Genomic DNA, 26,226 nt, shown 5'->3' with positions numbered 1-26,226 from the left:
GATTTTTCTAGGTCCTTTACACATATGAGTGCCTTTAATCCTCAGAGCAGCCCTATGTGGCAGGTATTATTACCAACCCGATTGTCCAGGTAAGGAAATGTTGGCTCAAAGAGGTTAGGTAGTGGCCCAATGACACACAATTAATAAGTAGTAGAGCAAATATTCAAGCCCAAAACTATGACCCCAGAGCATCAGATCTCAGCCAGTACAGTGTATAATATTTAACTCAATATTTCAATTATAATATACATATAAGTAAACATATCTAAATCAAACTGCTCATAATTGCAACAATATATAGGTAAGTTTATAAGAGATTTTTAAATACTGTAAAATTATCATCCCCCATCATCAAATCCAGATGGGTGCTTAATTTTTTTTTTATTAATTTTTATTTGAGTACAGTTGCTTTACAACGTTGTGTTAGTTTCTGCTGTACAGCAAAGTGAATCAGCTATATGTATACATATACCCCTTCTTTTTTGGATTTCCTTCCCATTTAGGTTACCACAGAGCACTGAGTTCCCTGAGCTACACAGTAGATTCTCATTAGAAAAATATGGAACACTTCACGAATTTGTGTGTCATCCTTGCGCAGGGGCCATGCTGACCTCCTCTGTATCATTCCAATTTTAGTATATGTGCTTCCGAAGCGAGCACTGGATGCTTTAATTTTAATTTCCCTTAATTTCTTTATTTTTGACACTGCTAAAATCTGTTCTTTCTTGAAACCTTCCCTTTAACCTCTGTGGCAGGCTGTCCTCTGGGTCTCCTAGGTCCTTCCCCCTCTTCTTCCCGTAGTCCCTGCCCCTTTTTCCCATTCTCTAAATGTAGTATTCAATCTTTATGCTGCTGTTCCTTTCTTGATCTATTCTAATTTAAATCCTCAACAAATCTTGTGGCCTCAACTGTGACCTACATATATCGACCTTCAGATAGTTTTATGAAACCCCTTTTCAAATCTCTGACCACACAACCATTTCTATGGTTATGACCATTGCCACATAACCATTTCTATGAAACTGTCCTTCAATTGCTTAACATACTATACATAAAATTATAAAATTTCACTGTATACTTTCTCCTGCATCAAAGCAGACCTTATCCAGAGATATCTTCAGCAAGAGGATTCTCCTAATTGACAGCCAAAGTAATTTGAAATTAATTTTTTTTCCTTCTGTTTCACTTTTACACCCATTGCCTGGAGTTGTTAAAAGAAAGAAATGAGACTGAGTGAAGTAAGTCAGACACAGAAAAAAAAATATCATATTTTTTATATTTGGAAACTAAAAAAGGGTACAAATGAACTTACTTACAAAACAGAAGTAGGGTCACAGATGTAGAAAACAAACTTATGGTTACCAGGGGATAAGGTCAGGGGGGAGGGATACACTGGGAGTTTTGGATTGACATATACACATTACTGTACATAAAATAGATAACTAATAAGAGCCTACTGTATAGCACAGGAAACTCTACTCAATATTCTGTAATGGCCTATATGAGAAAAGAATCCAAAAAAAGAGTGGAGATATATATATATATATATATATATATATATATATATATATATATATATATATATAACTGATTCACTTTACTGTACACCTGAAACTAACACAACATTGTAAATCAACTGCAATTTAAAAAAAAAAGAAAGAAATGAGAATATAGGGGAATGTTGAACAAATGAGAGATATTGTTACTGTTACTTCTATATCCAATAACCTATCAGATCTTAACTAATTTGTCCTGTGTATTATGTTTGTTACATAATAATTGAGAGTCTCATTTCTAGAGCAAGATAGCTAGGGTTCATATTTCTTTGTCTCAGTTTCTTTATCTTCAAAATTGGGATAATAATAGTACTTACCCAACTGGATTACCTTTAAGTATCTAAACAATTAGTGCCCATGAAGTGATGTGCTCAGAGCAGTGCTTAGCACTTAATAAACACTTAATAAATGTATTTTTCTCAACTTTTCCATTCCTTCTGCCAAATTCCTGGTTCATACCTCAGATTTTGAGTGCTACAGCTCTAAGATCTGAGAGAAAACAAGAATGGATTCCTGCTTTCATTTTACAGAACAGGGACTTAGAACCAGAAAATAATACAGATTGTATAGAGTTTCATCTTGAGGAAATAAAGCCCCAGTCTCTTGGGGCCAAACCTTATTCACTGTCTCCCTTCTCTGGCCTCTCTTCATTCTAGTCCATCCTCACTATTGAGAGCCTTAAAAGATTGTTTTCGATTAAAACAAGATTAGTGGTTTCTTGGCCATACAATTCAATGTGTGTTACAACTGAGATTCTCCAACATACACCCATAATCTAATACTTTAGCTTGATTTTTCTTCTTTTATTTTAGATTTAAACTCTCCACACTACCAAATTGGTCAAAATAATCCCTGTCTTTGGTTCTTACAGTGCTTATTGCAAGCCTCCATTTAGTGCTTGATTTATTTAATACCTTTTCATGTTGAACCAGAAGGAGCATGAGCTCAGAGTCAGGCAGACTAGGGTTTGAAATCCACGCTCACACTTACAGTGTGACTCTGCATAAGTTACCTAGCATCTCGGAACCCCGTGTCTTCATTTGAGGAATAGTATCTCATGGAGCTGTGAATTGAAGCGAGAGAATGCATACTCAGTGCTGTCACTAGGCCTGGCACAGAGCAAGCCTTTAGCAAACCTCTGGTTATGTGGTTAATAGTATTAGCATCATTCGTATTTTCCATGTGTATATTTTAAGAATTAAAAAACATATAAATACTGAAGGTTGAGATTTGTTGTGTTATTTAATGGAGTGAATGGTATATATAAATACTGAAGGTTGAGATTCATTGTGTTATATAAATACTGAAATATACATATAAATACTGAAGGTTGCGATTTGTTGTTATATAATGGAGTGAATGGTGAAAGACTAGGTAATACACTACTCTGGCTTGTTACCTTTTGAAATCTTACAGTATCATGTGAAATTAAGCCCCAAAGCTTCACTTTGTCAAATACGTATTCAGCACAAGGAGTGGTACTCTTGGTGTTCTATTTCTAGCAGTTCAGATACTCATCTTTTTTTCCTAGGGTGCAAATGCTCTTGTCACATACACAATCATTAGTGGAGCCGATGACAGTTTCCGAATTGACCCTGAATCTGGAGATCTGATAGCTACCAAGAGGTTGGACAGGGAACGCCGTTCCAAATATTCCTTGCTGGTTCGTGCAGATGACGGCCTTCAGTCCTCAGATATGAGAATAAATATCACTGTCAGCGATGTGAATGACCACACACCCAAGTTCTCCAGGCCTGTGTACTCTTTTGACATCCCAGAAGACACTACCCCAGGTAGGTGGCACGCCCATAAGTGTATTGGCAAGGATCACCTTTGACTACAATTATGGACTATGTTTTGGCTACTCTTAAATTGTGACCAGTTTTTACCATATGCTACCAAGTATAAATGCTGGATTTTGAAATATTTTAATTAACCATCTTCACTACAATTCCCAAACAAATTTCTAGACTTTTGAGAGCAAATGAAGGTAGCCAATCATCTGATTACTAATTACAGATATTTCTGTTTCTGAAAGTATTTGTGACATGCATTGTGGATTTTTCTGGCAACCATAGTTTTGATAGCATTTTTCCACTTTAAAAACGTCTGATGTTCACTTTGTTATAAAGCGGAAACTAACACATCATTGTAAAGCAATTATAGTCCAGTAAAGATTAAAAAAAAAAGTCTGATGTGAATATTTTGCTGTGCATAGAAAGAGCAAAGAAAAGCACATGAAAACCTGTCAATACTGGTTCTAACACTTACTAGCTGTGTGAACCAGGGCAGTGTATTCATTTCTCTTAGCTTCAGTTCATCCTGCTGTATATGGAAATGATTCCTGTTAGAATTAGGGTAAAACGTATATAAGTTTGCTAACATGGGGTTCGAGGATTAGCAGATGCTCAATAAATGTTAGTAAAATAGGAATCCTGAATTCCCACCTTGTCTATTTGAACATATTATGCTGTGACTGTTGAATTTGAGTACCCAAAATCCATGTAATTGGTGTGGGTATGCTTCCTTCCCACTATTGGAAATTCTTATCTAAAACTGAAATTGAATTCTGAATTACATTTGGAGTGAGTTTGGAATAAGGCATATGTTTTAGAAACTCATTTGACAGAGGAGTGAAACATTTATAGAAGCCTACTTCTCACTACAGTCCCCAAGATGAGTTACGCATGTCCTTCATGTAATTCTCATTACGTTTCTTTCTCGCCTTAATTCTAGCAATGGTCATGATACTGACCAGGGTTCATGGCCTTCCCCAATCAATAGAAATTGACTAGAAGCCAGACAAGAAATTCAGGCTAGGCTTTATTGGGGCCCCTGCCCCAGCAGGAAGGAGCAAAAACAAGTAACAGGTTCCCTTGCTTACTCGGCAAGCTGGTTCCTTATGTGGGGTCAAGGTAGGGGTGTGCCCAGGGGTCGGGACAGAGGGGTGGCTTAGGTGTTCTGCCCACCTGTTTGTGGTACTGAGTGCAGGGGGCATGCGCAGTACTCTGCTTTTGCTCCCAACACCCAGTTTTTACTCCTGGCTCTTCAGAAGTGGCAGTTGGTTTTTTTGGTCTTTTTTTATCTCTTGGTCCAGAATTTGCCCCAACTGGGCATGCACAGTTATTTTCAGTCCCATATAGTTTCTCTGTATTTGTTTTGCTTGAGGAGAGGTGTGTGCTGGTGTAAGCCCTGCAGCACTGCAGCAAATGGCCCCAGGTCCCAGCCTGTCTCGGTCATATGAGCTGTCAACTGGTATCCCCTCAGCATAAGTTTGTATTATTGCTTGGAATTCCCAGTTCCTGACACTAGCAATGGGCCCCAATATATGCTCATTGAATTCATCAACATGTTTATGAATTGGTAGTGCCAGGTAGAAAAATAATGTCCGAAGTAGTGTTCATTCCCCAGAACATTTACATTGCAACATAAGATCTACTGGATATCTAATACGCTATACATTTTGATACTATTTGGGAATGTTGGTATCGGGTGTTAATGTAGAAATCTACAGAATGTTGTGTTCATTATATTTTCATAGTACTTCTCTAGTTAAAATACTGTAGAAATAAAATTTTTGTTATCATAAGTATTCTCTTAGCAATACCCTGTCCCATTAATTTTAGACTCTTATTTTTCTGATAGGTTCTTTGGTAGCAGCTATTTTAGCTACAGACGATGACTCTGGTGTGAATGGAGAAATTACATATATTGTAAATGAAGACGATGAAGATGGCACATTTTTCCTGAATCCAGTTACCGGAGTCTTTAATTTGACTCGAATATTAGATTATGAAGCACAGCAATATTATATTCTCACTGTCCGAGCTGAAGATGGTGGGGGACAATTTACTACCATTAGGGTTTATTTCAATATACTAGATGTAAATGATAACCCACCCATTTTCAGCTTGGATTCATACAGCACATCTTTAATGGAGAATCTACCTCTAGGATCTACTGTTCTTGTGTTTAATGTTACTGACGCGGATGATGGTATGTACTTTATTTTATATACTTAAACTTTATTAAAAAATATCATCAGCTTCATTTTGTGTTTCTTTACTGTGTGCAGCTGTCACAAAATTGCATTTTGTAAGTATAGGTCCAAAGTTGAGGAATAGATTATAATTTAACTATAGAGGATGAAAAGATTAAGTATTTTGTTAGTTAATTTCTTATTTATAACAGTTACACTGCATGCATTGTTATCATCTTATAAGCTTTTTAAACTTTATCTTTCTTTTTTTCTCCCTAACTGTATGACACTATTGCAGGTTAGCAATGTAGAAGTCATAAAACAGCTTTTTGGCAGGTTTATGTCAGATAAATAACTATTTGCTTACATATATTCTTTTAACATGAAAAGGATAAAATATGGATGCAAAAGGAAAACCAAAGTCTCAAAAAATACTTAAGAATACATGATTAGTTTTATGTTTCTTTTTGCGGTATGCGGGCCTCTCACCGCTGTGGCCTCTCCCGCTGTGGAGCACAGGCTCGGGACGCGCAGGCTCAGCGGCCATGGCCCACGGGCCCAGCCGCTCTGCAGCATGTGGGATCTTCCCGGACCGGGGCACGAACCCGTGTCCCCTGCATCGGCAGGCGGACTCTCAACCACTGCGCCACCAGGGAAGCCCTAGTTTTATATTTCTGACTGAAAATTGCTCAGAGTATTTTAGCAAGCTTTCATTCTTTGTCTCAAAGGACAGTCTCAGATCTCTTTAATTTATGCTATATAATCCAGTTGAGATTTTACATTAAATCTAGACTTTATAATGTTTGATTTTTGCTTGATTTTTATTTATTTATTTGAAAAACTTTATTTTAAAATAGGACTCCCTTGGTCTTTCTTCTAAGACTAACTTGTATATACAAATACCAGATAATATAGGCTCAGAGATAACATTGTATAGATTATCAGTCTTTAACTAAACTGTTTGGAAAGTTAGTACCTTGTTTTCCCTTCCACTGGATGCAGCTAAATGTTCATTCAGTTGAGAAAACAAGGGACATTATTTTAAGAGGAAATGGGTCTCTAGCCCAAGGATATGCCTCATGACATAGGCATATCAACCTTAATTTAGAATTTCCTGGTTCTTGCTGACTTAAATGATTTATGTAATCTCAGAGTACCATTCTATCTCAACATTCTGCTCTATACTTAGTTTCCTTTCAGGAGTGTCCAGAATTGCCACTTAGAAAGGTATGAGAGGCAAAGAGCACAGTATTTTTAATTCATGAGAATGCTTTCTTTAGAATTCATTAAGTATATTTTGAAGTTTTCCCCTCTTATTTAAGCACAGTTAATATTGGACACATAAATATACCTAAAATAGAAGTGCCTATAATGTTAGTTCTAGAAATTGCTAATAATATTAGTAACAATAACCGACAATTGTCAAATACAGGTTGTCCCTTTGTATCTGCAGGGGATTGGTTCCAGGACCCCTACTGGTACCAAGATCCAAGATACTCAAATCCTTTATGTAAAGTGGTGTAGTATTTGCATATAATCTATGCACATCCTCCCATATAGATTACTAGATTAGTTATAATACCTAATACAATATAAATGCTATGTAAATAGTTGCCAGTGCATGGAAAATTCAAGTTTTTCTTTTTGGAAATGTTTGGAATCTTTCTTTCCCAAATATTTTTGATCCATGGTGGTTGAATCCGTGGATGAGGAACCAGCAAATGTGATGGGCCACCTGTCCTTAGTATGTACCCAGTCCTGGCCTAAGAACATTGCTCAGTCTATTTCATGTACATCAGCCCAGCTCTGTAATTGTCTACCATTAGGCTTTATACACAACTGAGGTTAATCTTTATTTTGGATGTTGATTTCTCTATTATTATTGATATAAACTTAATTAATTTACCTGATCTCTGGATATGAACTTTTTTTATTCGTTCCAACTTTTCTGTAGTGAAGAATTATCTGCCAGGTTTCATTGTGACTTATTTATTAGGTATTAGAGAGAGTCCATCGTATCATAGGATTGTGTGCAGCTCTAAAGTAAATTTCATTTATCCTCACACCTTGATTGCAGGGAACTGGGAAAATAGCAAATAAGACACTTTTTTGTGTGTGAAAGCTGCTGGAATAATCCATGTAAGCATATGCAGAGAAATGTGTTAACCATTGACTTCAAGTTACTTTTTATGGATTTTTTTTTTTTGCCTTTAATTGTGTTAGGTAAAAGTTTCAAGCTACATTTTTCCATTGTTTTAGTTTAGAATACTTTTATCAGTGTAATTTCCTGTACTTTGACCTAAAATATAGGACACAGTTTCTAATCTCTCTGAATTACAGGGATCATGATAAGACTGTACAAGGGTAACCGTCTTTGTTTAAAACTGCCAACTCAGTTATACTAAATAGTTCTCAACATATTTCACAAACAATATTATTTGCTAATTAGACTTTTCTAATTAGCAAATTTATTAGCAAATTTATTTTAATCTCTGATCAAGAGTTTTCAGATGAGAGAATATTGTCATCTTAAATGAAGACATTTTATATGGAAATAAATCTAACATTTTCTGTTACTTATATCTAAATTCTCTAATTTTAACCTAAAATTTTAGATTACATACCATTTAATAAGAATAAAGCAAATATTTTACTGTGTTCACAAGATAAGTAGCACATGTATTAAGCTCAAGGTTTTCATGCATACAGTTAAGAAAGTATTATATTGAGGCAAAGTATTATAAAATGGAAGTTTCATGGAAATATCCTGGCTTTGATAATTATTACATTATCCTAGAAATAAATTCATAAACTCTTCAAAATATTGGGGAGTTGTAGAGTCATAAAGCAATTGTAATTATTGCTGAATAAATTTACTGATATATGCTTGGTACACAATGCAGATCATTTGACCTGTAAATGGGTTTCATATTCCAGTGACCTGATGACCTTGTTGGAACTGCTTCATAAAAGTGAATGCTATTTGCAAGAGTTCCATGTGTTACAGCTGTACGATAAGTTGACAAATACTAGTTCATCATAGAAATAATTAGACAACATTTATGGATTGTGAATAAATATACACATTTCATAGTAGAGCTACATACCTATAGTTATATGCTATATTTCCTGGAACTAAATTATTCTTAAGATTGAAATAAAAATCAACCAAAAAAAAAAAAAAACCCTAACACAACCACACACACACAATAAAGCTGCCAGAAAGAAAGAAAGAGTCATGTAAATAAACTGCTTTCAGAACATTGAACACAAGTGGTTAGAAATATGAACTTTTCTAAGCTTAAAAATCTGGTGCTATGAAAGCCCACTAAATTCAAGTCCCAACACATATGAATAAATTATAGAATACTAAAATAATATATTTAGTGATTCATGATTGGGATATTTGATGCAAGGAGCAGAGAGAGAAGAATGGCCTGAGCTCTCAATTTTTCAGGATAGTACAAAGGTTCAGGGAGAATTTTGAGTTTCAATATGTCTACATGCATTTTTTAGATGTCGAGCACATGCCCAGAGTCACTTAGACTTGACAGGAATGAAAAGTCCTTTTCTTTACAGTAAAGTCCATATAGATGGCTTACATGGCCTGTAATTGCAACCGTAAGGTCTCAGTTCCTGAGATGAGAGCTGTTTCTTAGATGATGCTGCAATATTTTGTGCAAAACTAGTTGTATGTCTATGTTTATTTTTTCAAAGATAATGATTGTTATCGTCAGTTCATTGTTAACGTTATCACCTGATACATTTTTCATTATGAATTTGAATATAAAACCAAATTTTTCTTTTTTCATAATTCTAGCTAAAGCTTAATATTTATTACTTCCACCATCCACCTACTCCACTAAACGTTTTCCCTAAAAATGAGGCTCTCCTGCTGTTTACAAGGCTATAAAATCTTGGTATCATGTTCTCTTTTTGCCTCTGCAAGTTAATTGTTTACTCCAGCAAGTAGCATACACAGTGGACCAAGGGTGTTCAGATCCTTGATTTAATTACTTGCATTCCAGTTGATTTATGTAGAAATGTTAGGCCATCACTTTGTAGCCATCTGTAATTTTGTAAGTATTTTAAATTTCTTTTGATCTTGGGCATGAAAGGTTTTATATGCTTACAAAGAAGTATATCTCTGCTTGTTGGTATTATTTTTATCCAGATGTCATCATAACTTTTTTTCTCAATAATAATTGTGTATGAATTTGTGCCTCAAAGAATAGGAATTAAATATTTACTGATGGAGTTAGCCATAGGAAAGGCAAAAAATTTCCTTAGAGAGTAATTCTATTTAAAAATATATCAAATATATATATATATATAATATATATATATGGGTATATATATCTTTAAAATCAAATTGCTTTCTAAGTAATATATACATATATTGCACCAGTTGATGAAACTTTTTATCTTTGCATCAGTTGATAGAACTTTTCTTCCCCCAAACCTGTGGAATTTTAAGTCAAAGAGTTGAAGTAGGTTCTTGACCTTGTTCTATCCAGATCTTAAACTTCTCTTTATCTCCTGCTGGTGAATTGAGCTGTGGCCTCCGTTAGCTTTATTTATTCATATTTTTCCTGATCCTCACCTCCTAAGTATTTGGAAGTTTATAACCTCTGCTTTGTTCTCTTGTGAATAGTCTTAAATAAACTACAAAGATTAAAAGCCACAACTCTTAAATGAGGAGAAAAATCCTACCTTTTCAAAGATCTACTCAATCCTTGTTTATCCTAGAAATTTTTGTGAATAAGCCAGTTCCCGAAAGTTATCTCCATAAATATTTTTCTCTGCATCAACATATTGACAAAAGACATTAGATAAGAGACTATTAAATCACAGGAAAATAATAATTCTAGCCTTTTTTTTTAAAATAGAGCAAGCAGACTTTACCTGGTAGAAAAAAAATCCTGTTACTCAACTAAACTTACCTTTATAGATTGTAATGAGTTTAAAGAAAAGGCAAAAGCAAACTCAAATATTCACAGAATCTTGAGAAAGAGTATTTTTCAAGAAATAAAAGAGGAAAAAGACGATCAAATTGTTCTAGAAGACTTTTGGCAAAGAGTGGACATCTTTTCTGACACCTGAATAGTTAAAATTAACTTCAGAAATATAGGAGCCATTTGTAAGCAGTTTTTGTAACTCAACAGATTTTCCCTAGTAGAAGATCCCAGAGTATAGTATTTTTATTAAGGATGAGTTATCTAGATATACAATATGTTTCTTAGAAATTCTTATCCTATGGTTGCCCAACAGCTTTATGATAAAATATAAAAGTACACATGACATTGTGCACCAGTGAAGAAAATGCTATTCTGGGGCAGAAAATATGATTTTTCTTTCTGTTTGCACTGCTTATCTGTTGTTTACCTTTAAATTATTTACTAAACTAATAGGTTGATCCATTCTTCATATCATCTTTGTTAGAAGAATCTCTGCAATCATTTTATGAAATAAGGATTTATATATAATTTTTTTTTTACTTTTATTTTATATGGGACTATAGTTGATTACCAGTGTTGTATTAGTTTCAGGTGTACAGCAAAGTGATTCAGTTATACATATACATGTATCTATTCATTTTCAAATTCTTTTCCCATTTAGGTTGTTACATAATATTAAGCAGAGTTCCCTGTGCTATACAGCAGGAAAAATAGATAAAATGTTATCTAAAAATAGCCCCCAAATAGTGTGAACCTTTATATTTGGAGCCTTTTACTGCTAATGTTTCTTTCAAAAATTACTTTTAAAACACGGTGCATACACATAATAAAATTTGAAAGAGAATTATTTTCTCAAAGGCCATTAGCCAGATGCTTAATAGGAATTAAAAAGTATTTATTGGTTCTGACAAGAAATGTAAAAGTAGACTTAAAGCATCCATGACTAATGCCATACATCAGAAAATTTTATTACCCTTCTCTGAAAATTGGTGTCGGCCTCAATAAATTACTAAAGTGATAAATGTTTGGCTAGTAGTATAGCGTGGCACTGTTAATGTTGAACTCTCAGGAATTATGTGACAGAAATAAGTAAATGTATAGAAAAATATCCACTCTCTGGAATATTGTTTTCCTCTTTATTTTTGTAATTTAGCATTTCAACACCATGGTAAATAGCCCGCAGTATATAGATCATTTGTTCACCAGATTGTAAACATCTTTTCAGATCAGACGTTGACAAGGAAAGGATTATGGGTTATGTATTACTTATAAAGAAAATTAACTGTGGCTAAATCATCTGTAAGGTGTGTTTGGAGGCATCATATATCAAATGTGCAGTTTCATATCATGAAAATTTTGGTGCAGTTTAGTTTGCAATCAGCACATATTTCAGAAAATTTAATTTTTCCCTTCCATTTCAGGCATCAACTCCCAGTTGGCTTACAGCATTGCTTCTGGTGATAGCCTTGGGCAGTTTACAGTTGACAAGCATGGGATACTGAAAGTCCAGAAAGCTTTGGATCGGGAAAGTCAGTCCTTCTACAATCTGGTCGTTCAAGTGCACGACCTGCCACAGCTTCCAGCCTCGAGATTCACAAGCACTGCTCAAGTCTCCATTATTTTGTTGGATGTAAATGATAACCCACCAACATTTCTTTCCCCTAAATTGACATACATTCCAGAAAACACACCTATTGATACCATTGTTTTCAAAGCGCAAGCAACTGACCCAGACAGCGGCCCAAATAGCTATATTGAGTACAACCTACTGAACCCTTCGGGAAACAAGTTCAGTATTGGGACCATTGATGGAGAAGTGAGGCTCACTGGAGAACTGGATCGAGAAGAGGTTTCTAATTATACTCTAACAGTGGTGGCTACAGACAAAGGTCAACCATCTCTCTCTTCATCTACAGAGGTTGTAGTTATGGTACTTGACATCAACGATAATAACCCTGTTTTTGCACAGGCCGTGTATAAAGTGGAGATTGATGAAAATACACTCACTGGAACGGATATAATACAAGTATCCGCAGCAGATGGAGATGAAGGTACAAATGGACAGGTCCGCTACGGCATTATTGATGGTAATGCCAATCAGGAATTTCGGATCGACTCAGTCACAGGTGCAATCACTGTGGCTAAGCCCTTGGATAGAGAGAAGACCCCTACTTACTTTTTAACTGTTCAGGCCACAGATCGGGGCAGCACCCCCAGAACTGATACCTCCACTGTCAGTGTTGTTCTACTGGATATTAATGATTTTGTTCCCATATTTGAGCTATCTCCATATTCTGTAAATGTCCCTGAGAATTTGGGGACACTACCCAGAACAATTCTTCAGGTCAGTATATTTAAATAAAACAAATATTGTGTTCATTATAAGACTCTCATTTAATTAAAATGTACATGCTTCCCCCACTCTCTTCCTCTTTCTCATCCAAAAATGCTTACTTGCAGGTATAGCAAATCTTGAAAAGGACAGTTTTATGAAAATTATACCTAAGGACTTATTTATTTCCTTGTAGATTAAATATTGCATTTCAGTTATATTCTTTTGTGTTTACTCATGTTGCACATATTTATGCATTTGTGTACTTTTGAATTTTGTTTCACTATAACTAATATCTGCACATGGTAAGAAAATAAAATGATGTAGAAGTTTGAAAACTTACAAATGTTGTTCTCCCTTCCCTCTTTACAAATCCAACTACTTGGATGAAACTACTGTTAAAATTTTTTGTGAAGCCTTCCAAAAATTCAATGTATGGCTTTTATGCCTAGTTTTGCACAAATAATGCATAGTACTCTGTACCATTTTAATTTTTTGCTTGAAACTTACAAACATGTCTTTGAAACCTTTTAATATTGGAACATATGGCTCTACCTCATTATTTTTAATGATATACTTTATTCCATGATATACATTTTGTTAGTTTTACTCGCATTCATGGTGTGTATTATTCTCTCCTGTAGGTCGTGGCAAGAGATGACGATCAAGGTTCTAACAGCAAACTCTCGTATGTTCTATTTGGTGGTAATGAAGACAGTGCTTTTACTCTCTCATCTAGTGGAGAGCTTCGAGTGACACAGAGTTTGGACCGTGAAACAAAGGAGCATTTTGTCTTGTTGATCACAGCTACAGATTCAGGTAAGTCTGTAATAATCTTGTTCAACTGTGAAGAATTTCTTCATAATATAAATATATGGAAGTATTTTTGTCTACCATTAATTTAAATATTTGTTGAAATTTACTAATGCTTGGAACTCCAGTGGTATCTACATCATTTATAGAACATATATCACTTTATGAAATTTATATGTAAGTGGTAAGAGCTTAAGCACATTACAAGCAAAGCTCTATTCCTGTAAAGCAAAATGTGTCCTTGCCTGGAAGGATACCCCAGTACCTCTGGGGCTGACTTGATGCTCTAACACTTGAGCTGCGGGGCATTGCAAATATTGGGTTGGCCAAAAAGTTCTTTTAGGTTTTTGCAGAACAAAACCCAAACGAACTTTTTGGCCAACCCAATACTTTAGCTTTGAAAACATCCAAATTGTTCTAACTGGTCATGGAGATAAGAGAGTGGGTCCAGCGTTTTACTTCATTAGTCCTTTAGGTTCTGCAAAATTGTAAGTAGCCATAATAAGCATTTGATGAAGCCTCACAGAGCTCCAAAGAGAGCAGTGGGAGCCCCGGGTTCTCACTGAGATAGCAGTGGAATGGACTACCATGGAGAGAAAGAAAAGCAGCATATGTTAGCTTTTAGTGTTTGGAAATAGTCATTACATAAAATTGTATAGCAAGTAGCATAAAATACAATCTATTCAAAAAAGGAACGTTACTGTTTACCACTATGTTATTTTGCATATATTGACTCTATTCATAAGTGTTGATCACTTCTAATCAAAAACTGAAACAACTAAAAATTTGTTAAAGAACCATTATGCCTTGAAGAAAGTAGGTATTGCTTAAATATTTTTTGAATGAATGAATGAATGGATGGATGAATGAACCATTGATCTACAAAAGTATTGGGGAATTATGAAACATTGTCTTTATGTAACACTCATTTATAAAAATTGTCACAACTTAGTATTTTAAGTATTGAGGAATTTAGTAATGTTGACGTATTTTAAAATTTTGTTGAAATTGTTTTAAGCCAAGGCAGATTTGTTTGAACCTCAAAGGACTGACATTTTTTGTATATGTATATTCATGTAAATATGTGGCTCCTGCTATAGAAGAACAATTCTGAATGTTCAAATGAGCTGTTTTTACTGTGGCTGAAACGTTTTTGATGCATATAATATATCAATTTTTTTTATATATAACCAGTTTCGAAGTATACAATTTCATGTTACCACTTCTCATTAAAAAAGGAGATTTTAAGATTGAGTAATAATAAATTTATGTTAAGTATTCAAATGATAGTGCCATTGCTTATTAATCAAGGTGGCTCTGTCTATATATTATTTGCCATTTGCTTTTGGAAGTGTAATCATCTGAGACTATTATTTTATGAAAGAAAGAACTATTCTCTGTATTTTTTAATGGTTGTGAATGACCATATTACATTTCATGCAAACTATAAAATCCCAGAGAATGATGAACAGAATGTAGCGTGGTAACCACATAAAACTTAAACAAGTTGATCTGAAACGTGTTTCATTATATGTGTAGGCAGTGCTTCTTGGTCAGTACGTAAGCATTTTCATGTGAAAAATGCAGCCACTGCCACATTGTTCAAATCAATCCAGTATTGATTCAAATCAATCCAAGAGTCACCTGGAGGGAAGAGAGGATGAAATGGAGTAGAAACTGGTAGAGGGTCAGATATTTAGAACCAAGGTTTTATTACGAAAACACCCCAGTCTCAGCTCTCCTCTCCAGTTCCTGGATGTGTGCAGTCAATTCTAGGCAAGCACAAAAACAGCCTTTGTGGAGGTCAAGTGGGGGAGGAGAAACCAGAACCAGGAATCTGGTCGCTAAGGCATCAGTCACTATAAAACTTGCTGCACAAGATGGTGTGTCACAAGTAGGTCATCCCAGGATGAGGAGCAGATTGTGATTGTGAGAATGCAGTGCAGGGCAGGGCACAACCCACAGAAGTTCTCCATCAGAGGATTTGTACTTTGGAACATTCTAAAGTCAAAAGCCATGGTAGAGAAGGAATGTAATCATCTAGACAAGAGTGCCTGTTTTCAATCAAATCATTCTGAGAATTTAAAAATCTTTTTGTGTGCCTACAAAGCCAAGGGGGGATATTGTGAAGGGGAAGGGAATGCTTGTTTTTCTGACATTTGGCAATCTGAGTCATGCAGTCAGGTTTTACAGATATTAACCCATTTCTACACATTACTTTTCTTTATTATCTCAAAGACTTTGGCGCTTTTATTTCCACCTTACTTACAGTAAGCCCCACCTCACAGTGGTTAAATAACTTGCCCAGGATTACACCTCCAAGAAGTAGAAGAGCAGGATTCAGACCCTGACATATCTGACTTCCAAGTTTAGTGTATATGAAGGCTTTAGTGTGGAGGTAAAGTAAATTTTGAAAAATATATTCATTTTCAAAATTATTTTATTTGCAAAGTAAACCCAGTACTATTCTATATAATATAATATAATGATAAAAGCTTTGAATATGAATTGATCTTGATTTGAATTCTGGTTCTGTCATAATTTTCTCCATGATTCAGGCAAAAAGTATCATCTCTGTCAATCTCAGTATCCTTCTCAGTAACATGGGGATAATAGTAATTACAAAATATTTTATTACAAGGTTTAATTGATACAACATATGTTAAATTGCTAAATATGCCTACCACATCACGTATATAATGATTTAAAAAAAATTGTGATCCATGCACTTTAAACATCTTAAAATTCTTAGAAATATTTGCCCTGTTCTTTACTACATAAGTATCTTATTAGAAAATATAATTGAATTGCTTTTAAAAAGCATTTTTAAAAATTGCAGTTCATATTTTTACATTTTATACATTACTACATTAAAATTTTTTATTGCGGTATCAGATTTTTTTTCAAACTTCCAAAGAATGTATTTCATAGTAAGTGAGTGCTTAACCATTTAAAAACTGTAGTTCAGCCAAATTATGGTTAAGGAAGCCTTTGTGGGCTAGCCAGCAAGCTTAACCACCACTTGTAATGCTGTTTCTCCATCAATATGACAGCACAAAAGGGACATTTCATTAGGAAAAATAGAAAGAATGAAAGAAAAAGAAAGAAGGAAGGGAGGGAGGGAGGAAGAAAGAGAAAGAAAACTTGAAATGATAGAGTTAAATATTCTCTTCTAATACTCATGGGTGAGTCAGCCTGTTGGGAGGAACTTTCGCAAGTAGGAGGTTCGATAGAGCCTTGGTCTAAGTGAGCAGACTGCACAAGAACCAAGTCCTGGTTCCAGGGAGCTGAACTGTGTGCATTCCTGATGCCATCGGTCTCGATCCTGGGGAAAATTGGGGATCTAGAATTCTTAATATAAGGACAAATAATGCAAGTGCAACTCTAATTTCTATGAAGGACTGTTGCCATTAAATGAAACATGTGAAGACCAAGTGTTTATATATTCTACCCAACATTGAGATAGGAGAGTTAGAGTTATAGAGAGTGAAAATTCATATCATCGGTAAAATGAAAGTATCTGGAAGTTTGTCATTCAGGCCTTTAAATATGGTGCTTAGGAGCGTGGTGGGAGACATAAATGAGATTCAGGGACACTGGTGCCTTGGTCACAGTATTTTGGCAGTCTTGGAAATTAGAGAATTGCTTGAATTTTGCCCCAAAGCACAGATTTTTATGAGTGCTTTTTGGGGGGCTGCCTTGAAATGGACTGGTGTTTATGAGGCCACAGGAGTATAAGTATTCAGTTAGGTGTCTGAAGGTCATTTCATACAGATCACATGTAAAGCAATCAGAAATTGTGAAGTAAGTTGACTAGATGCTTTTAAGATTATTAAAACTCATACGTGACCATAATTTTTTAGTCAATTCCTTTGTATACTTTTGGTATCATCGATATCCAGTTGTATGGAAGAATGCGAGAGTTTCAGATATCGGGCTTCAGAATCTGCAGTTTAATCCTATACTCCAGGAATGAAGTCTCTAACACAGGATTTAGAATACTTATTCCCTGCCATGATTTAAAAGTCAAATTGGTAGATGACATGAGAAAATTCAGAAAAATATGGCAGCTTTTAGGTCCCAGATGCGATGTTATTCTCAAATTTGCAGTGTTCTAAGAACAAGGGAAATATCAGTGTTCTAAAGAAGGAAAAAATTTGACAGTTTTATCCCTTAGCTCACAAATCACTTTTGCTTTGCTCTTTTAAAATTCTTACCTGATGGCAGCCCAAAGATGGGTCAGCTTCGGCAATATGGCAGCGATTGAAGCCGCAGCTTACTTTTATCAGCAGATCTCTAAATCTTTGAATATTTTTGGAGAAAATACTAACATTCCACTATCATCGTATTTTTATTTACTGACTGCATGGCTATAGAGTAGGACATCTGGAAACTCTCTGACTACTCCTGTCTCCTGCTTAAAATGAGCTGCAACCACGCTATCCTATGTGTGTGGGACCGACTGTTACAATGTTAAGTAACGATACTAGGACAGAATATAATGATTCTACCTCATTATTTTTCCTATAGGATTTACTTACTAAAGATTAACTTAATGACTATAACTCAAAGGTGATAGTTTGTTTAACTGGTGTAATGAAAAGTATGGGTATTCTGCCTTCAGTCTGTATTACTCATTGTTACTTCTTCTAGAAATGTGTACCAAGTAGAAACTCCTAGGAGGTTGAGGCTTCACCTAGGTGTAGTCATGCAGGACCTGCAGAGAACCCAGCTCTCCGTGGTTCCTTCTAAGTGGGGAGCTGGCCCTAAAGCAGTTAATGTCCTTAACATGGTTTGGCATTCTGTTCCCAAGGACCCTTCCCTACAAAAGTTTTCCTTACCATTTTCTTGTAAGTGCAATAAATGAAAGAATATGTTTTAAATATAGTAAGTAGCAGGGAATTATCAGGGAACCCAGAGCAGTATACTTTCAAAAATCAATCCTAAGAATTAATTACAAAATGGAAGTATATCCTAAAGGTAAATACATAACTTTATAGTTAAAAAGAGGCTCAAATCCCACCTCTGCCACTTTCTAGGTACATGACCTTGAAGAAGTTACCATTGTGTTCATATCTATAGAATGGAAATAGTAATTCCTATGTGAAAAACATATTGGCAGGAATGAATATGGAAATGACTTATTTTAGCTATTAATATTAGTCAACACACTTTCTGGACATCTCAAGCTTAGTAAGGCCAAGTAAAATTTTTTGACTTCTGTCCACCCTAATCTCCATAAATTGTTCTCTGTCCCTGATTTCACAGTTGCTAAAGATAAACCTTGTTATCACTCTTCATTCCTCTTTTTCTGTACTCCGCATTCAACAGGTCCATTGACAAGTAGACTCTGCCTCAAAAAATGTTCTGAATTTATCCACTTTTCTTCATTTCCACTACCACCACTTTAGTCTAAGCCAGGGCTAATGTGAGAGCTTCCTAATTGCATTTCTTCCCACAGTACCTTCTCCAACAAGCAACTAATGAACCTTAAAACCATAACTTAAATCGTCATGCCCTGTCGCTTACTTAGACGCAAGAGGGAAGAGATATGGGAACATATGTATATGTATAACTGATTCACTTTGTTGTAAAGCAGAAACTAACACACCATTGTACAACAATTATACTCCAATAAAGATGTTAAAAAAAAAACACAAAACCTTCAGTGATTTCCAAGAAGAAAAACTATATTTCTTACCGTTGACCACATGGCATTAAATGACCTGACCTCTGTCCACCTATCTGACTCCTTCTGTCACCAACCCCTGGCTGCCTTTATCATGTGCCACCATTGGCCATTGTCACCTCCTGACTCTGTGTTCAGTATCTTCATGTTGGTTTGGCTGAAATTGGCCGATGCAGGAGTATTTACACCACAGAAGTCAGCAAACTTACAAATCAGGTGACTTGCTTCTGGAGAGCAGTTGCTAAACATTTATTGCAAATGGCCAGTGCCAGTTAACCTGGCCCCTTTATAAATGCTAACCTTTTCCTGCCCTTGGCCCTTTGCATTTGCACTTGTTTTCCATTCATGTCTTGGTCATTTTGTCATTACCTCTAGGTAAAATGTCAACTTCTCAGAGAGGACTTATCTGACTACCAACCTAGGGTCCCACTTCCCATCTCTCCAGTGTCTCTATCACTCTAGCTTGTTGTGATTTCTTCTTAACCCTAGTTGCTATCTAAAATTATATGTTCATATAGAATATAATGGATCTGCGTATGTATAGTTTGTTTACCCCATCAATAGCTGCCATCCTTCCAGTAGCATGTAAGCTTCCTAAGTCTTGTTCAAAACTGAATTCCCAGAAACACTCCGAACAGAACCTGTCACATAGCACTTGCTTGATAGCATTTATTGAATGAATGAATGACTTAATGAGTGAAAAGTGATGATAATTAGTTATCAATTAATCACCATCCTGTTATTTTAATATGTAACTATTATTTCATATTCATTTCATCATTCATTTCATATTCATATTCATTTACCATACTTATATTTATTTTGTTATTGTGTATTTAATCGCTTGCAGATTTTTCAAAGGAACTACCAAAAGGAAAAGTGCCAATATCGTTTAACTCACGGCTGAAATTCCAGAAGTTTTTGCTACATTGGTTGTGGTCATTCAAATTGACCCCTGCTTTGAAAAGCAGTGCAAGTGTTTTAAGGCTGTGTAGTGTTTAGTGTGATGTGATAAATTGCAGTCATATGTAAGGACCCACTGAAGCATTTTATGGCTTTAATTCACTTTCAAATGCTTAAAATACTGCTTGAGCTATATTCTCATGACTCTCCCCTGAACCTTCTGGCTCTTATTCAATTCTGTTATCTTGTAGATGTTTCTAGGTAGGTCTTATCTCTACTTTGTGCTGTGCTGCCTACCATTTCTTAATCTGGTTCACTAACTCAAAATCTGCATAAACAAACACTGTGCTTTTGAAGCATTTCAGCATTTGGCGATTCTCTTATATCTGGGCTTCCCAAAGCAAAAAGCAAAAAGTGTGAGCCTTCCATATCTCCTAAATACCCAACACCTTTTTTTTTTTTTTTTTTTCTGGTACGCGGGCCTCTCACTGTTGTGGCCTCTCCCGTTGCGGAGCACAGGCTCCACACCATGGCTCACCGGCGTAGCCGCTCCGCGGCATGTGGGATCTTCCAGGACCGGGGCATGAACCCGTGTCCCCTGCATCGGCAGGCGGACTCTCAACCACTGCGCCACCAGGGAAGCCCCCATCCAACACCTTTTTAGCTACAATAAAATATATCCTATATGTGGTATTTGGCTTCACATAGCTTGATACTAAAGGCCTATGATTCTTCACATTAATGTGATATGAAAACTTTTGCTTGTTTTGAGTTTTGTTATGAAGATTTTGGTATTTAGACAAGCTATTCTAACAGATATGTATCTATATATGTAATTTTCCAGGTCTCTTAGAATTTTTTTTAACCTTTGATGATCTTCTGCCCTCACCAGTAAATTCAGGGTCTGTGAGCCATTAAACTTTGTTAGTACTCTTGCAAGGAACTGAATTATATACAAGAAAGCAGTAAAACAAAATGATGTGACAATAAGGGGTTATTGCATTTGTAACACAGTGTGTAATATGGAAGGATTTTAAAATAGAACTAGAAATGAAAAAATTCTAAGCTAGAAAAATCTGACTTAAAATGATAATTTCATAGCCAGTAGACTTCTTGGAGATGAGCCAGTCCATTTCCTTTATTTTTGAGAAACAGAACTGAGGCCTGCGATAATTTGGCTGTTTGCCAGAGCTTTGCACACCCAGAGGGTGGCAGCGTCAGGAGCAACATCCAGGACTTCTGCCTTTCCACCGAGTTCTTGCTCACTTATACTGTATCCAAAAAATCAGGATCTTATGACTGTCTGCAAAACGTAGATTTCCAAAACCGTGATTTTAAGAAAGCTTTTCTTCTTTGCATCTTCTATGCTATTCCTTGTACTCTAATGAACAAAACGTTCTACGGTTATTTTTCTTTTTCCAAGTACATAAATAAATGTTTCACAATATTTTAAGTGAAGTCAAATCAATTGGAATCAGTAATTTCAATAGTGATTGTTTGAAAATGAGCTTCAGTTTAGGCACTGTTCAAATTAAATTGCTAAGTAGGAGAAGATATAAAAAATTCATTAGACCTTACAGGTCGAAGATGATAATATTGCCAAATATCCCTGCCAGTTGTCATTTTGTGTGTATTAAAACGAAGCTATGATGGTAATTTAATAGACCTTATGAGTGAATTATGATTAGAGTCAGTGAGACTCATATGCTTCTATGGGCTGTATTGATGTGTAAAAAGCATCTTGACAATGTTTTGTCAGAAAATATTTATGGAGCAGTCTCTCCCAGGTATTCTTCTAGGAACTGCAGTGGTGGAAAAAATGACAGTCTCTGTCCTCTGTCTCTGTCCTCACAGAAGTTACATTCTAGTCAGAAAGATAGACAAAATATAATATGTAGGCCTACAGTTATATGAGATGCTATGAAGTTAAATGAAGCAGGTTAAGTGGCTAGCAAAATAGGAACTGGAGGTATTATTTTTGATAGCACAGTCAGGACAGTGAAAGGTGAAGAACTGGGTAAACTTGTAGATGAAACAGCCCGGAGGCAGAGATCAAGTTGGCTATATCTAAAGAAGAGCTAGAGGGTGTAGATGGCTGCACCAGAGTAAAAGAGAGGAAGAGTCTTGGAAGATGAGGTAGGCAGAGGCTGGATCATCTAAACTTTTTAGGCCAGGGTAAGGAGCTTTAATTTTATTCAAAGAGTGAGGCCAAGTCTCATTAAAGCTTTGGACAGGGGAGTGACAGGGGATTTTGGAGAGATCTGGCTTTGTGGAGAAGAGATCTGGTTTTGTGGCAGTGGTGAAGACAGCAGTGAGACTAGAGATGGTGATTTAAAGGCCATGACAGCAAATCCCTGAGAGTGTTTGAAATTAGAGACAGTGTGGAGGTGGTGTGAATGAGCTAATATTTTATCCATGTTGAACGTTGAGCCAATAGGACTTGATGATGGAACTGGAGGTACAGGACATTAGGAAAAGAGACAAATCCATCATGAGTCCTAGAAAATTGGCCAGAGAAATTTGGGGATGTTAAAACAAAAGTTTTTTTTTTCCTCCGCGCCACGTGGCGTGTGGGATCTTAGTTCCCTGGCAGCCAGGGATGGGACCCACGTCCCCTGCATTGGAAACACAGAGTCTTAACCACTGGGCGACCAGGGAAGTCCCACAAAAGTTTTTTAGGGTGGATTATCCTTAATTATTTTTTGGATGTATTGTATTTTAGACATTATGAGATCTCCAGTGGAGATGTCAGGTAGATAGATATAAAAGCTTAGTTCCCAGAAAAGATGTTTGAGTAGAGATACAACTTGGGCAGTCAAACTTTAGAGGATATTCATCCTGTGCATGCTGAGTGCTTGTATATACCAGAGTTTTTATTATAGTATCTCATTTAATCTCATAACTGCCTTGTAAATTGGATTCCAATTTTAGGGATTAAAAGTAAAACAAAAACAAAACTGAGAAGGTTTGCAACTTGATTTAGGTCTGCAGCTGTTAATCAGTGGAAATAGGATTTGAAGCCACTAAACCTGATCAAGGAGACCATTTTTAAACCATTACTCAGTTTCCCACAGATTAGCTCATCTACCATATTATGTTTTATGTAAAACATGTTTAAAGAGTTTATTCTCTTTGGGTTAAATATTATTTTTATATTAAAAAGAGCACTGGTTTTTGCACCAAAGGAAAAAAAAAGGAAAGAAACAAATTTTGGCTCTCTGCCATTAAGACAGCAAGTAAAATAAGAATATTCATGAATTCAAAATCAAAGGATTGCTGTTCTCATCAGATCAGGAAATGCATATCCAAGGGTTTTATAGAGTGCAAATCAAATGTTAAATATTATACTAAGAATATACAGTATGTACAATATACACATACATGCACATACAATAAGTCAATTGGGCTGTATGTGTATTTGCATTTAATTTGGGGGTGGGAGATTAATCTGTGTACCAATTAAATACATTACCTTTATTTATCTGTTCTCAGTCTAATATACTAAAGGAATATAGAGATATTCTGGCTATAGATTTGGCCAAAAAGTCTGGTAATGCACTGTCTATGTGTTAGCATAATTAATAGGTCTGAGGGGAAAAGTTCAGTTATTAACATTCCTAATTAAAGGCATTTATCATCTGACTGAAAGAGGGAATAAACTTCATTCTTATGCAGGGATTGGAAATTACTTTTTGATGGAGGGGATACATGATGCTTTTGCAAAAGTTAATCCTAAAATCTAAAAGGGCTAATCACTATGCTTTATTTTCTTGGTGAGGATATGATGACATTTAAATTAATACTATCTGTCACATTGTTCAGCTGAGAGGGTCACAGCATTGCAAATGTCTCTATAATCAAAAGAGAGGTCATAAATGTGGCATATCATATTTTAGATCTGAAGAGAGTTGTTTTTTAACTGTTCCAGGAAGATTGCATTTGTCAGTGTTATTTGTGGGAAGATGTTGAAGAAGAGCTTGCCTTGTCTGTTATGAAGACCATTTTTAATAATGAAAATTGCTTGAGAACTTTCCATAAGGCACCAATGATTTCATAAATCAGATTGTGCTAGGGTAATCTTCAATTACCAGAAATCACTTGCATTTCACTTAATTATATATTTAAGTTGAAGGAAGTTTTGGTTATTTCCATTGGAGTATTTGTCTTAGATGAGAATTTTGTTTCCAAGGTTGATAACTGGTTATTGTTTTACTTCCTCTTATTTCTAGTAAGTTTTTGTATAAAATCTGTTAGCAACTAAGTATTATCATAAATCATTTATTTAAATAATTTACTTTAAATCAGCTACTCTTTAGTAGGAACAGTTCTTCCTACATAGAATTTCATTTGTATATTCATAAGATAAAAATACAAAAAGAAAGATGATTAACTTCCAAAACTCCACTAAATAAGATCTAGAATTGCCATCATGTTGCATAGAATTAAAATTTGATAATTGCAGTCTACTTTTCATTTACTCAATTTAAGCAATAAATCTGAGTAGACAAAGGAAACCCAAGTTTGAAATGGAAACAAACAATTTGAAATATTAAAGAGAATGTTTATATTACCTAAAGGATAAATATTAAATATAATACAAAATAATGTCGGCTTATTATGAGGAAATTTTTTCTTTTCAAAAATCTTCTAAATTTTATCTTGTTAAAACTTGATCTTATTTTGTGGCCTATTTTGATAATTATTCCATAATATATTAATTTGATATTTTCAGTAGGCAAGTAGGCAGGAAGCAGGTTGTATTTCAAATTTGGTGGTAGCCTCTCGTATTTCAGAGTTTCAGCGTGTGTTGAGAGGTTGTCTTTTAAAATATTCTCCAAAAAGTAACTCCTCATGACATGCTTTGTGTGGGGGATACAATATTTAGTTTCCATTACATTTTATTACTTTATAAACTCTTTTTATAAATAGATCTTTATTGGAGTATAATTGCTTCACAATACTGTGTTAGTTTCTGTTGTACAACAAAGTGAATCAGCCATATGCATACATATGTCCCCATATCCCCTCCCTCTTGAGCCTCCCTCCCACCCTCCCTATCCCACCCCTCTAGGTGGTCACAAAGCACCGAGCTGATCTCCCTGTGCTATGCTGCTGTTTCCCACTGGCTATCTATTTTACATTCGGTAGTGTATATATGTCATGCTACTATCCCTTCGCCCCAGCTTCCCCCTCCCACCCCGTGTCCTCAAGTCCATTCTCTACATCTGAGGCTTTATTCCTGCCCTGCCACTAGGTTCATCGGTAGCATTTTTTTTTTTTTTGATTCCGTATATATGTGTTAGCATACGATATTTGTTTTTCTCTTTCTGACTTACTTCACTCTGTATGACAGACTCTAGGTCCATCCACCTCACTACAAATAACTCAATTTCATTTCTTTTTATGGCTGAGTAATATTCCATTGTATATATGTGCCACATCTTCTTTATCCATTCATCTGTCAATGGAAACTTTAGTTGCTTCCATGTCCTGGCTATTGTAAATAGTGCTGCAATGGACATTGTGGTACATGGCTCTTTTAGAATTATGGTTTTCTCAGGGTATAGGCCCAAATTTATATATTCATATAACGTAAAATTTACCTTTTTTACCATTTTTAAATGTACAGTTCGGCGGCATTAAGGACATTTATATTGTGGGCCACTTTTCAGTCTCATTTTCATAACATCACTAAGTTCTTTCTTTAGTTTTACTTGTCACCTCTATTTAGTATAGGAATTTATATTAAGGAAATACAGTGTTTTTGATAAAGATTCCTGAGAAATGATTAAAAATAAAATGTTACCTAATGTGTATATACCTAATTTATATAAACATATTTATAAAACTAATTAGCAGTAATATAAAATGAAATTTTTAAGATAAAAGCTGATGGTCATATTTAAAATGTTATATACTTACTTGCTTCAAGTATTTTCTGGATTTAAATCTAACCACATAATTTAATGTTAATATTGAATGGCTTTCAATACATT

General features: G+C 35.3%; 1 protein-coding gene across 2 annotated transcripts in view; it reads left to right on the top strand.

The window, feature by feature from the left end:
* The window catches only part of FAT4 (FAT atypical cadherin 4), a 172,657-nt gene that overhangs the window by 82,281 nt on the left and 64,150 nt on the right, over positions 1-26,226 (top strand). For both annotated transcript variants that reach the window (XM_079921069.1, XM_079921068.1), the window contains 4 exons: positions 3,088-3,349; positions 5,202-5,552; positions 11,915-12,837; positions 13,470-13,644. In XM_079921069.1, coding sequence (XP_079777195.1) covers positions 3,088-3,349; positions 5,202-5,552; positions 11,915-12,837; positions 13,470-13,644 — 1,711 coding nt within the window. The remainder of the gene's footprint in view (positions 1-3,087; positions 3,350-5,201; positions 5,553-11,914; positions 12,838-13,469; positions 13,645-26,226) is intronic.

The sequence above is a fragment of the Stenella coeruleoalba genome (genome assembly GCF_951394435.1).
Source record: "Stenella coeruleoalba genome assembly, chromosome: 4".
NCBI lineage: Eukaryota > Metazoa > Chordata > Mammalia > Artiodactyla > Delphinidae > Stenella > Stenella coeruleoalba.
This window is presented reverse-complemented; position numbering and strand designations above follow the sequence as displayed.